Raw genomic sequence first — 14,939 nt, 5'->3', positions numbered from 1 at the left:
ACCATAATATCTACAGAAAGGATACTCCTGTATCTCAAGTATCTACCCAAAGAGGACAGGATAAGAAACTCTACTACTACAATTGTGCTAATCTGACAGATTTTTTTTTAAAAAAAGGTGTTTCTAGTGTAAACACATGAATAAGTTTCACAGGATTTCAATAGGTGTGTGTGTGTGTGCCTTTGTTTCCTTTGTGAAGGGCCAGCACAATTTGCAATCGACCAAGTAGAATGTAACCTGCAAACTATGTAAACCAGCCCACTAGGGGATCAGCAAAGTTGCTTTTAATACTGGCCTGATGATGCTTTTTTTTCCTGGCGGGTCCTCAAGCAAGTACCGTGTTTCCCCCTTTTTAAGACACCGTCTTATAACTTTTTTTCCTCAAAAAAACACAGGGTGGCTTACTTTCGGTGGGATGTCTTATTTTTTTATTACTGGTACGGTTTTTACAGCTCAGGGCACTGGCTCAGGGCGCTGCTGGGCTCTCTTGAGTGCTCGGCGCTGCAGCAGCCACCGGTTCTGAGTGGCGGGGCTGCAGGAGTCCTTGGCCGGGCCAGGCGGAGGCCGCTGGCTCAGGCGCTCCGCCTGCCACTGCAGGGCGCTCCAAGCTCCTTGGCCGGGCCAGGCAAGGAAGAAGCAGTGAGCCCAGTGGTGGCGGCAAGCATGGAAGCGGCAGGGATGACTGTGGACGAGAAGGTGGAGCGCGGGAATGCAGCCAGCAAGGCAAGAGCGCGATCAGCTGTTAAGCGGAGCTCTTGGAGCGCCACTTCACAGCTGATCGCACTCCTGCAGTGCCGGCCGCATGGAGTGACTCTGTGAGTGGAGGTGCCTGTGGGGGTTGGTTTCCGCAGCGCGGAAGTATGCCTTATTTTCGGGGTATGTCTTATACTTCTCAAATGCTTAAAAACTCTGCCATGGCTTACTTTACGACTACGTATTAAAAAAGGGGAAACAGGGTAGTTAGCAGGACACTTCACATACCTGGGTTTGGCTTGGCAGGTCACAAGTTGGTCTGGTCTGGTCTTAAATGAAACTTCAAACTCCTAATTTGGGGGGAAATCCTAATCCTATTATCACATGCATACCATCATGTCATGATCCTAATATTACCCACCCACCTTCCAGAGTTCTACCCAGTTGCCCAGTGGCATGAATGACAGTGAACTAAGTGAGTTCTATGGTCAAACAGCTCATTTACACGTGAGTCAGCATGAGGTATAAAGCTTGCTCAGAGCCTGATTCTGCTAAAACCCACTATTAAATCTTTACCCACTTAGAATGGATTATTATTATTATTATTTGCAGGATCGGTGCTTTGTATGTATCTCCTCTCTTTTTAAATTTTTATAGGGTTTTAAATTTTGTTTTCAGAATAATCAAACAGAAACTTATAAGGGATAAGTTTCAGTTCAAACAGTAATTGTTTCAAAATACACCGGGTGAAAGATATAACACTCTACAGTATTTTCAATTGGTTAAAAATTTTCAATGTATTATCTTTCTTTTCTTTCTTTCTTTTTTCTTTTTGGCCAAAAACTTAAAGAAATCCCACCACAGGCTATACTTGAAGCACAAATCCTAACCATACTGTAAAATTTACACTCTCCTACATCAGTGTCTAAGCCCTTTATTAAACAAAGGCAGTTATTTTGGGGGTACTTACAGAGTATTTGAATGTAAGCTAATGAAACCAATCTCTCTCTTTATCTCTTTGAAATCTAAACTATATCTCACGGGTTAATTAACAAAGTGGACCATAGCTATGCAGTGTGGCTTGACAAAAATCTCTTGAGTCTTTGGATTGCTCAAAGTATAAATACTCAACCTTATGAAAAATGGTTGAATTTCCATAAAATAATGTTTGTGACACATTATGATGCTGAAGGGACTGCCCTCCCCATACACTCCATTTCTCCAGATTTTTATTTTAAACTTTTACAAAATGCAGGTGCTTCTAGACCTAGCAACACATATTAATGAGATTATCTTCATCTGGGTCACAGCAGTAATCTAGGGTTCCTGGTACTTTAATAATAAAAAAACAAGACTTATTAATTGTGTTTACAGCATTTTGTGTCTCTATAGCTGTGTAAACTCCAGTAGAATATGAACCTCTGATGATATTACGTCACTTTCTGTATAGCTTGCAAAAGAAAAAAGAGAGAGCCTGAACTGAATGAGAAAAGTTAATTACCTTCTGTTTTGATAATTCATTTCAGTCCTAATAACAATAACAAAAAAGTCTTTTTTTAAAAAATGTCACAAGCCTGTGATTATACATTGCAAAGAAAGAAAACTGATCCTTGCCTATGGAATTTTTGCTTAAAAGTTCCAACCTCTTGTTTTCGCTGTTAGCCATCACACAACATGTGCCATTTAGCAATTTGTCTCCTAGGATATTCACAGATTTCCTTCCAGTGTTCTCCTGCTGTTCCTTCCGCCGAAGCCCCCAAGGTTAACCGGCCAATGATTTCGTTCTGGGATCCCCTATCTGAATCCAAAACCAAGAATTCGATGCTGATCTCTTCGAGACCCTCGCAAGGAATATCAAAGACAAAAAGTTCATTGAACACTGCATTGGGGGTGCACTTCTTGACGTGGGTTTTCTTTTTGGAGATCCTTTTCTTGGCATGATATAGGTTCACTTTCACATAGGGATCTGCAAAAGACAAGCAAAATCCAACCAATATCACACTGTTGAAGAACCAAGTCCAATAGTCCAGACTTCCTTGTCTTCCCTTGCATGCTTTCATCTCTACCAAATATTCCTGTGCAGGAGAATCTGGCTGGAACTGATTAGTAAGATTAGCTTTGTCCACTGGGAAAAAGCTCCAATGAATAATAATAATAATAATAATAATAATAATAATAATAATAATGTGCCAGCTCATGCCTGCATGCCTGCATGCCACCTGACCACCGATTGCTGCATTTACCAGTAAGGGAAGAGGTGGTGAGAACCTTGGCACAATTGAAGGTGCAACAGCATAATCGGGTGCTCTCACTAATGCACCCCATTGCAATCACCATTAAGCCACATTTCCCTTGCTCTTCTGTCCCCTAGTAGACACAACAATGTGATGGTCTCTGCTCCAGGGACCAGATGCCACCCCCCCCCCAGATGCCCTCCAGATGCCCTGGTCTCTCCTCTAGTTGCCTTATATTGTATGGATCTTTTGGCATGTCACATTTTCTTTATGATCTTTCACTTGCTTTCACTTTCATTGCAGGAGTTTGGACTCAGGTGACCCTCAGGGTACCTTCCAACTCTACAATTCTATGATTGTCGGTTATTTGAGGGATGGGCAGAACCACCCAGCTCCACTCCAGTTATTTTTGCCCCCACCTGTAAAGCAGACTTATGACAATTTTTTTTTAAATATAACTAATTTAAGGAACATCAAAGTAACCAAAAATTCAGAAAATATGAGCAGGTGAGAATTTCATCTAACTGGTAGGGAAACCTCCCTCTAGACCACTGGATAGACCACTGGATAGACGGCTGCAGTCTGTGGCTCCTCATAAAGGAGGGGTGGTAAAGGACTCCCTCAATGCTAGATGAGTCATGGGTAGAAGCACACCCAGGCTCTACTGCCCAGAGTTCACCCAAAATGTGAACGACAGATCTAAAGGGTACCCCATTAAATCCCCCCAGGCATAAAGCACTGGCAGATCCTTAAAGGGTGCAGTTAACCCAATAATCCCATAGTCTGTCTACAATTATTATTCCCAACTTCCTCACCTGCCTGGACTCCATGCTCAATGAGAAACAAATCCCAGCTGCTCCCCAAATTGTCAGTCAAGTTACCCAACAGTGTGGAGCAGGCTTCCTCAACCTCCAGATGTTTTTGGCCTACAACTCTCATGATTGCTAGCTAGCAGGACCAGTGGTCAGGGATGATGGGAATTGTAGTCTCAAAACATCTGGAGGGCCGAGGTTGAGGAAGCCTGGTGTGGATCAAACCAAAACAAGGTCCCTAAAGGTCAATTAGAGAACTGCCACCCAAAATGTTCCTACTCAGTTCCTTGAACAGGTGACTAGCCAGGGCCCACACTGAATAGAGCGAAGGAGGGAGGGCATAGCTCCTACTCCTTTGCTACTTCTTGGTCCAAGCTCTTAAGTCTATGACAGTGTTAATTATAAATCCAAATATATGCATGTAATAATGCAGCATTTTGAAATTACCTGATAATCCAGAAACATCAGCTTTGGGTAGGTGTCTGGCCTTTAAAACAACCACCGTGAGAGTATTTGTTGTAGACTGGTAACAGAGAGAAATCAGCAGCTCTCCACGTCCGAAGGACTTCTAAAGAATTAGAAAGATAGCTCATATGTATCAGACATCAAAGAATACAGGATGGGTGACACCTGGCTTGAGAGCAGTACATGTGAAAAGGATCTAGGAGTCTTGGTAGACCACAAACTTGACATGAGTCAACAGTGTGATGCAGCAGCTTAAAAAGCCAATGCAATTCTGGGCTGCATCAATAGGAGTATAGCATCTAAATCAAGGGAAGTAATAGTACCACTGTATTCTGCTCTGGTCAGACCTCACCTGGAGTACTGTGTCCAGTTCTGGGCACCACAGTTCAAGAAGGATACTGACAAGCTAGAACGTGTCCAGAGGAGGGCAACCAAAATGGTCAAAGGTCTAGAAATGATGCCTTATGAGGAATGGCTTAGGGAGATACATTCCACTCAGCCCCCAAAACTTAAGCGGAAGAACAGAAATTATAGGCCCCGAGGAACAGCCTTATGAGAAACGGCTTAGGGAGCTGGGTATGTTTAGCCTGGAGAAGAGAAGGTTAGGGGGTGATATGGTAGCCATGTTCAAATATATAAAAGGATGTCATATAGAGGAGGGAGAAAGGTTGTTTTCTGCTGCTCCAGAGAAGCGGACACGGAGCAATAGATTCAAACTACAAGAAAGAAGATTCCACCTAAACATTAGGAAGAACTTCCTGACAGTAAGAGCTGTTCAGCAGTGGAATTTGCTACCAAGGAGTGTGGTGGAGTCTCCTTCTTTGGAGGTCTTTAAGCAGAGGCTTGACAGCGATCTGTCAGGAATGCTTTGATGGTGTTTCCTGCTTGGCAGGGGGTTGGACTGGATGGCCCTTGTGGTCTCTTCCAACTCTATGATTCTATGAAACATAGAATTGTTGAGTTGGGAGGGATCCTAAGGGTCATGTAGACCAACCCCCTGCAATTCAGGAATCACAGCTAAAGAATCCCTGACAGAAGTCTATCCAACCTTTTCTTAAAAACCTCCAATAAAGGAGAGTTCAGCACTTTCTGAGGTAGTCTGTTCCACTGTCAAACATCTCTTACCATCAGAAAGTTCTTCCTAATGCTTAGTTGGAATCACTTTTCTTGTAATTTGAATCCATTGGTGTGGGTTTTACCCTCTGCAGGAAACAAGCTTTCTCCATCTTCCATGTGATAGCCCTTCAGATATTTGAAGATGGCTACCCATCTGGGATTGCCCTACCGCACCCCACCCCCCCAAAATGGTGTATATGCAGATCTGCTACTAGATGGGCAACTCAGAACTATGACTATATATATTCGTGGTTTTAAAGCATATTGAATCCTTGGTCAGCCAGTCTATTGAAATGTTGTCACAAATAGTATCTGACAAATTAGTGTTTTGATGTACTTATGAGAACATAAGGTACAAATCAAATATCTCCCCCCCCCACTACAAAACCAATATAGACCCCTTGCTACAGCAAAATATTTAAGTATGAAAATAGAAAACATGGAAACTTCAACACTCCAGGTCACAGACAGGGGCTTGCTGCATTAAAAACCATAAAAGCTGCAGATGGGAATATTGCTTGGTACACACAGAAGCAATTTGATTTGACGCTTGATCTTTTGAAAGCAATTACTAAAAAGTCAATACACAGGCAGGTTCTCGGGAAGGGCTATGGGTTGCCCAGGCTTTGAGACATCAATTAGGTTTGGAATTTTTTTAAATAAATAAATAAATGGGCTTCCACTTATGTTGAAGTGACTTCCAAATCAATTTACAAACACACGGTAAAGACATTGATTTGGAAGCAAGCCCCGTTGATATTTATGTGGCTTACATCCAAGTAAAATGCTCGAGATTGGTGCCAGAACAACTGATATTCAAAACACCAATGTCTTTATCCTAAAACATGCCTACCCTGATAGGCCAGCTGAGATGTAATGAACTACTGGTAACTTCAACTAAATTGTTCGAGGACTCAGATTTCGGTTGCTCAAGGACTATGAATTAATTCGGTAGTTGGCCACCTGTGTCCAGAGAGCTAGAGATGCCCAATGGACTAATTAGATATAGGGTGGGTGTGACCAGAAGGTGGAAAGAAGCAGTGGTGGGTGGAACCAGGGAAAAAAAGGCAAAATCAGGAGAGAAGTGGAAAGAGAAGGAGGGAAAATAGATGTGCAGTAGATATGGATAAATCCCGAGCCAAAGTGAGTTGCTTTTGAGGAATTCTGAATTTGTCTGATATCTATCTGAGGGGCTCTGAACCAAGAGAAGACAAGACAAAGCCCCTCCTGAGTCTTTATGACTCATATGCAAGGAAGAAGAAGAAGAAGAAGAAGAAGAAAAAGAAGAAGAAGAAGAAGAAGAAGAAGAAGAAGAAGAAGAAGAAGAAGAAGAAGCTGTAGAAAACTTGTCTGCTAAAAGCAAAACTAATGTCTCTAAGTTTACCTTATAAGGAAAGTGACAGATTGGGAGTGAGAGTGAGGAATCACAAAGGCAAATGTGAGGGGAGAGGGGAGGGAGAGCTTTACTGTCATTGACAGATAATCAGAGATAAATATTTTACCTGAAAAGTGAATCCCAATTAATTTTAAAGAAGCCTAGCACAAATGCCCTTTGACCAACTTGTCTGAAATTTGGCAGATTTCTTACCAATGGAACATCTCTCGTATCTGCTATTTTCAGACCAATTGCCCAGAAAACATCACAGGAGATTAAGTGATATTGTTACCCACCCCAAAATTGTAAAGGCTGGTACAGAAATCTCTGCAGATATCCTTTTGCATATCTTATGCCTGCAAAATCCATCAATTTCTGCCAAATGGAAAATGGAAAACTTTATACCTTTCCTTAAAAAAACAAAGCAAAAACAAACTTTAAAGTTGCACAGCAGCAGAAAATAAAATAAAAGCCTAGACCTATCTGTCTGTTATTTGGAAGGCTTTATCCACTCTGGAGAGGCTATTATGCCTGAAAATTTCATTCACTTCTGTCAACAGGAAAAATACAAATAGCTTTTCTTTTCTTTTAAAGAAAAACAATATTCCCAATAGTAATTTGCAGGAGGCGATGGTGATTAAACCCAATTTTCCAAAAGCAGACTCAAAGTTTGATGCTGTGCTGAATTGGGCAGCCTACAAAATACTTCAAGTGGCCTATTTTCTTAATCTTGTGGTTGGTGCGTACCCCTGGGGAAAGAAATCCATCTGTGAACTATCAGCTCAACCCCCTGGCAAGAGTGATCTGTCACTCCCATAATAATCTACTAGGTGGAGTGGGAGGGGGGAAGGAAATGACACAAAGAGGGAGAACAGGGTTAACTGCATATGGATCATAGCCATGGAGATGCAGGCTAATACTCATAGCCATATAAATCAATGGAGAATTTTTATTTTGCCATTGCCTTTATTGGAATGTTGATTGCACTGTTACAGCCCACCACTTGGTTAAGCACTTGGATTAAACTGATTTTCCTGCACTGATGAATACAATGTAACCATATTGGTCTTTGTTCAAAGACTTCAGATTCAAACGGAACAACTTTTGCCTAGACACAGAGTTTGCATTTGGCTGCAACTCATGAACCTATTGATCCAACAAACATTAGGTTATTTGTTGTTTTGGGTCAGATTTGCATATCCATGTTGCCACTGTAGCCAGCATCTGTTAATGTGCCATCACGAGTTAATCATTGCAGATAGCACTTTTATATCACCCATCTTGGGTTCCATGATCACTGCAGATGGTGACAGCAGTCACGAAATTAAAAGACGCCTGCTTCTTAGGAGAAAAGCAATGACAAACCTAGACAGCATCTTAAAAAGCAGAGACATCACCTTGCCGACAAAGGTCTGTATAGTTAAAGCTATGGTTTTCCCAGTAGTGATGTATGGAAGTGAGAGCTGGACCATAAAGAAGGCTGATCGTCAAATAATTGATGCTTTTGAATTATGGTGCAGGAGGAGACTCTTGAGAGTCCCATGGACTGCAAGATGATCAAACCTATCCATTCTGAAGGAAATCAGCCCTGAGTGCTCACTGGAAGGGCAGATCCTGAAGCTGAGGCTCCAATACTTTGGCCACCTCATGAGAAGAGAAGACTCCCTGGATGTTGGGTAAGATGTTGGGCACAAGGAGAAGGGGACGACAGAGGATGAGATGGATGGACAGTGTTCTCGAAGTTACCAACATGAGTCTGACCAAACTGCAGGAGGCAGTGGAAGACAGGCGTGTTTGGCGTCCGCTGGTCCATGGGGTCACGAAGAGTCAGATACACCTAAACGACTAAACGACAACATCATCACCCAATTGGAGCTCAAATCCACTGCTTTTCCACTGAGGGGATTCATTTATTTTCCTGAGAGACAAGCGTCTCTCAAATGACGAGGAAGGTTAAAAGTAACATTGCCTGAACCACACCTGAGTTCCATTTTTGTTGCAAGACACTTAAGGTATGATATCCTACTAAGATGTGCACTGTCCCCTGGATTCAAAGTAATCCAAGCTAAGTCTACACTGGTAGGAGAAGGAAGAATATCAAGGTGATAAATTCCATTGCAGAATGCAGAGGATGAGATTGCCATTTTCAAATGCCACAATATTTAAGAATGTGTAGGGAGGGAGGGGAAGGGGAAGGGAGGGGGAGGGAGATTACAATGGATTTGCCACCTGATGCATGAAGTGGCCCAGACCAGTCTACAACCTCTTGGCTAGGACTGGCTAATATGACATTGCTGGACTCTAATCAGTTCCTGCTAGCAATGCCAATAATAAGTGGTGGTGGCAGCTAGAGTCTGATAACATCTGGAGAGTCACATGGTGACCACATCTACTCTATAATCTAGAGCACTTCATTCCCACCTCATTCAACAACTTCAACAGAGCTACTTGTGATTGTTGGGAATAGCAGTTAGTGTTCCAATACCACTTTCAGTTATTCACAGGTGGGACCTGCCAACAAAATGCTGTGCTGCATATGGATCTGCACTCAGATAATTGAATCCACTACCAGTATATATCGGATGCAGAAATCCCACTGGTAACAATTACGAGCTGCAGGATCACACACTGAGTTGCTGCTTGAAACCCACAGAAAGCAGTGGGAATCTTCTAGTTCACCACAATGGGTTTCCAAGTCACGGGTACTCTTCTCACAAAGCTGAAAGGTTGACACAGTGTCGGCTATCTCCCTGAAACCTCTCACCACATGGAAACTCAATGAGCCCATAACAGTATTTTAACCTAGAGGATTTACAAATGTATGTCATGGAATGTAGACCTAAAATGAAAGGAGAAGCCACAAGAGCTTAATTTACATCTGTTTGGAACTCTACAGAGGGACAAGTAAAAGCAGGAGGGATCATTTTGAGTGGAGAAAAATGGCACAGTCCAATGGATTAAAATCTCCCAGCTTCTATCTGTCCGTTCCTAATCAGCCCCTCCTAAAGTGGCTTTTGATTTATTTCATTTTTAAGACTGTTGAATGTAACAATATCACTAGATTACATTGTAGCCCACAGATTATGCCTCCAATGTGATGGTATATCACAGATATGGGGAACCTGTGGCTCTCCAGATATTGCTGGACGACAACTCTCATCATCCCTAACCACAGGCCATTGTGGCTGCAGGGGTTGATGGGGGTTGGAACGCAACAACATTGGAGGGGGCACATGTTTCTCAGCCATGGTATATAGGTAAGTCACTTTTAGATACTTTGGTGTAAAAAAGTGACAAATAAATATAATAAATAATTAAATACATGAATAACAGACATTTGTTTTATCACCTTATCCCATATATGCCCACTCTACTGCTTCAATCTGTAGAACTGGCACTATTACAAGCTCTGCATAATATCTTTTCTGCACTTGACTGATGAAGTCCCTTCCCTCTGAGGGTTTATCAATACACAAACTGGGCCATCATACCTAGATATTTTAAGAACCCTTGTTGAGATAAATGAAATGGGGATATAGGCAGACATCCTTTCACATTGTTGAGATTCTCTAGTTTATTTTATATATTCAAGATGCATGTAGTCTGTTGTCAGGGTGCTATACTTAGATTCTGTCTTTAGAAAAACTGTTACGTGCTGAGATAGGGCAGGTGAAATAAACTGATAATACAAAATATGACTCAAGATCAATTACCCTAACATTCTTTTTGATGATCTCCTTGTTCATCAGCATCCTTCCTTCAGACAACTCAATCCCGGACAGAGGAAAGAGAACTTCTCCAATGATGTCATCTCGGGAAAATCGGTCAAAACTTAGGATCATAAAGTGAAGGCTCAGATCTTGGACTTGAGTATAAGGGATTCCATAGAAGGTGAAGGTTTCATCAAAAGCTGGGTCTAATGTTTTTCTCAGTACTCGAGTTTTCACCTTGTGCTTCTTCTCTGGCAGTATCGTCATTTTGATGTATGGATCAGAAGTCATTGACTGTTCATCCATGGCAGGCAAGCCACGTGCTTCCTTGATGTTCACCATGAAAGCCTTCTTCTCAAAGTTATACTCAATGGAGAAGAAGAGGGTCCCTAATTTATCTTGCTTCTCTTCAGAAGATATGGAAGTAACAGACTTCAAGCTATCAGGGGAGACAGAATCTTTTTCCCTCTCAGGAAAGAGCTTTGGAGTGAAATTCTCGAGATCTGAGGAGCTTGGTATTTTGGGGGTTGTTTTGGGGAAATTGCCATTCAGATCTCGTTTCTCCAGGTCAAGGTGGAGAGAGGTCTTTGGCATAACCGGCTTGCTCTTGCCTTCTTCCTTGTCCTCTGCCCCAAACTTCTTTTTGCTGTTGAGGTTCTCAGGATAGATGTCGACACCCTTCAGCACATGAACAAATTTGTAAGGCGGGGTCTTATTTGATTTGGAAGATTTGCGTTGGCAGCAGATCCAAGCAAAGAGGGAGACAGTGAAGACCAGCCCAAAGGCGCTGAAGATTCCAACCACAGTTGGAATTTCATCTGCAAGTCAAAGCACATGGCAACAAATGCATGAACGGTGGACTTCAGAGGTTGAAAGCAATAGTTAAACTAACTATGCAAAGGTGAGCCAACTGGTGAAGCAGGAAGAGTGAACTGCTAGGTATACTTTACAACAATAAAGCCTATTCATGTTGTGCCCCCTGCAGGTATGAACGTGTATCGAAAACTCTGGCTTGGCATGTTTGCTGTTGCATGCAAACCTGAAACAAACACAGTTCAACAATTGTGATTATAACAACTGACATGCTTCTGTTCAATTTTGCTGCTGCCCCATATAAAATTTATGAATTCAGTACGCATATAGACATCTCTAGCTCCCTCCTACATCCTTCACGTTAGTCTAAGTAGATAAAAGAGAATTTGAAATATGTGTTAGTCATATGCATGACATCCACTTTTATATTACGGATTTCCCTTTGTGTTCAAGAAGCTACAGATTCGTATGGCCTCATTGCAGGAAGGGACTGGTGTTTGGCATGAAAATGCAAAACTTAGTGTCTTAGGATATTCTTGCTATCAGCCTGGTGTCAGTTATCTATGCTACACTGAACATATGCAGCCAGCCGTTTCACCTTGTGCTACTTGTCCATTATACAAGTGCATGTTTAAATCCATTTGTGCACCTAATATTTTGTAAGCATTGAATCTATCGAGTTGCAGGGGCAAAAAGACATTCAAAGCTACCCAGAGATGAAGGTATCCAAAACAACATTTCAAGGAAGCACATTTCCAGCCACGGCAAGTAAATCAATTCCCCAAGAAAACTTCTTTCCATCACTCATATGAATCAGCCCACATTCCAAATGGCAATAGGGAAAATAGCATGAAAGCTGCAACGACATCTGGCACATGGATAAAAGCAGAGCATTAGCATTTCATGAGTAAGCAGTGCAGGGCCAAATGAACGCCACTAATTGGAAATCCAATTCTGTCCATAAGTAACATTCCTAAGTGAGTCTAAGTACCACACGCTGGTAGCACCAATCAAAGCTAAGTCCACATTCTCCAAGCGAAATGGGGGACTCATGAAATATTAATGCAATGGCATTGCTTATGCAGGAAGGTAGCCATGTATTTTATACAAGAGTGCTGGTGTTCTAACAAATGATCAGCATCCTCTCTGTTTAAGAGAGAGTGAACGAACAGTTCCTTTGAAAGGATAAGTGAATCTCTGCTTGAGATGCAGAATGAGCCTCCCGAACTTGTGTAAGCAGATCCCTGATCTCCAATTTAAATGACAGGGGGACACACAAACACACTAGACTTGCACACCCAGCCTCGCCTTTAAAATAATGACTTGCATTGTTTCTAGTCGAATCCATGGAGAAATGAAGGGTCCCACATATAAATAAGCTATTAAAGCGTTAGCATCAGCTCTCACGACCTACCTTGCCACTTTTATAGGACTGTTAGCATGGGAGACATTTTCTCACTCTGGCTGACTGCTTTTGATTAGAGTAGATTTGTAATGAACTTACTACATGGAAATGGGTTAGTGTGCAGATAACCTTGCTTTGGGGTAGAGCACTGGTCACTGGGTCATTTATGTGGACTGGGTCGCTTTTTATTTATTTCTTTTTCTTCATACAAAATATGGGGCTAGGAGACAAGATACAACCCATCGGAACACAACCCATCAACAGTGAGGTAATGACAGTTGCATAAGATGCTTTGGGAAAGAGGCCAGGCTGGATCATTAACTCGGCTGAACAGATTTTAATGGCCAATTGACATATTTGCAAATACTCTTTTGAAGCTTGCATGCCAAAGTATTGTCTCCAGCAGCAGGAATGATGGTGCAAGTTACAATCCCAGCCTCTGAGAGGAAGAATGCCACAGTTTTATATTAATTATCCTCATAAAGTCAGTTATCAGGTGAGCAAGCTGTCACAAATGAAATTAGAAACACCCAGGAGGGGTGATACAAGATGAAATCAAAACTAAATGTGCTGTACAATAGCTGCCAGTGGGCTTACAATCTGCCTTCCTTGCTGTTTTCATATGGCAAAGCAATTGCTTAGGTATTATAGCAGCTATATGGAAATGGTAGACTGGTTTGAAAATGTGCTATTTCTGAAAACGAGTAGGACAGATTACAGAAGTGTTAACTGGAAGGGGCAGAATGCACGGCACAAATATGAACTGATCCAGTTTGAGTTGGGACCTAAAGAATTCTACTATTGCCAACATAATTTAAAACTCCTATTAACTTCATTTAGAGGCTAGTGGAACTGACATATATTACTTACAGTTTACTCTCACAGTCTTGGGTGTGCTTTGACTGTAAAGGAGCTGTGCTGCTACCCTGGCATATGGCAATGATAGCTATCAGAACAACATGAATAAAAATAAGGTAAAAAGATAAAGTGGTCACTAGCTGAACCACCCTCTCGGGACAGGGGAGGGAAACAACTTTATTTATATGAATATATACAGTTCTCTCTAGATCTAAAAGATAATGAGACTACTTATTTAAAGTTTAAGCAGATATATTGGTGTAGAAAAGTGTTGTTTTTTAATTGCCTACTTTGAATATGAGAAGAGAACCAGGGTTTAACTTTAGTTTCTGTACACACACACACACACACACACACACAATACTTAGATCAAAGCATTTTTTTAAGGGAGGGGTACTTTGCATACACTCCCTTAGCAACATCACTAATGACAGGAGACAGACAGTTGCAGAGGAAGAGAGAGAGAGCCTATGGACAGATGAGTGGGTGGGTGGATGACTAATCTATTTCAGTAAATATCTATCTGTTCCTCTCTTGAAAGAAGCAGTTATGGCAATTATCCTGAGAATATGTAGAATATGGATTTGGAATGAAATGCATATAACTGATTCTTCTCTAAAGAAAGATCACAACAAACAGTATCTTTCTCCAGACACTCCCCACCCCCACCCCACAAGACACACCTCACGGTGCATATATTTTACTTGTGGATTTTTGGGAGCTATAGAAAGAGCACAGTGGAAATCTATAAACTGCAGAACTAATAAAAAAGGGGTGTAAAACTTCTGTAAAACCCATGCCTCAAAGGATGCTTTTAAGGAGAGGCGACTGACGTCGCTCATATCAGAGCACAAGCACAGCCTTAGCTTTCCAGCGCTGGCTTTCCCCCAGGAGCCCGAAATAGTAGTCATATAATTGCCTTTTCCAAAGCACCTGAATGAAATGAAATTAATCAAGCCTTCAAGATCGGGTTTTTAAAGAAGACGCTTACCAAATTCTTCGCGGCTGGCTGCAATCGGAGCCATGTTGCTTGCTTGCTGCGCGCTCTGTCCAAGGTGCTGAAACCGCTCTTTCCTTTTTTTGCCCCTGTGCTCAGCCGCTCACAGAGGAGGGAGGGAGAAAACGCATATACGCACACACAACCAAGGGAGTCTTGTTTTCCAACGTGATGAAAACACAAGCCTGAAAGATCGGGAAGGTTTTAGAAGGAGGAGGAGGTAGAGAGGAATGGGTGGGGGGAAGGGGAGGGAGGGTCTAGTTCAGTCCTCCCCTCCTGCACACTGATTCGTGAGCCCTTGTCCTGTGGTTCAGATCTTCTGACTAACTGAGCTCTGAGACTGAAGACGTGGTTGAAACCCAAATTGACGCAATCCTGACGCTACAGAACTGAAATCAGTACCTCCCCCCTTCCTCCCCACTCCTGGGAATCCGGCACACATTCATCAATTATTTTAACGG

General features: G+C 42.1%; 1 protein-coding gene across 1 annotated transcript; it reads right to left on the bottom strand.

The window, feature by feature from the left end:
* Positions 1 to 779: 779 nt before the first annotated feature.
* SYT4 (synaptotagmin 4) lies at positions 780 to 14,651 on the bottom strand. Its single transcript, XM_035100641.2, has 4 exons — positions 14,473 to 14,651; positions 10,409 to 11,223; positions 4,187 to 4,307; positions 780 to 2,659 (listed from the first exon to the last, which is right to left on the bottom strand). Exons 1-4 carry the CDS (start codon positions 14,504 to 14,506, stop codon positions 2,352 to 2,354), a joined length of 1,278 nt encoding a protein of 425 aa, XP_034956532.1. The 5' UTR covers positions 14,507 to 14,651; the 3' UTR covers positions 780 to 2,351.
* Positions 14,652 to 14,939: the final 288 nt, after the last annotated feature.

The sequence above is a fragment of the Zootoca vivipara genome, chromosome 11, assembly GCF_963506605.1.
Source record: "Zootoca vivipara chromosome 11, rZooViv1.1, whole genome shotgun sequence".
In the NCBI taxonomy this organism is placed as follows: Eukaryota; Metazoa; Chordata; class Lepidosauria; order Squamata; family Lacertidae; genus Zootoca; species Zootoca vivipara.
Note: the sequence above shows the minus strand (reverse complement) of the source record. Positions and strands in the feature narration are given on the sequence as shown.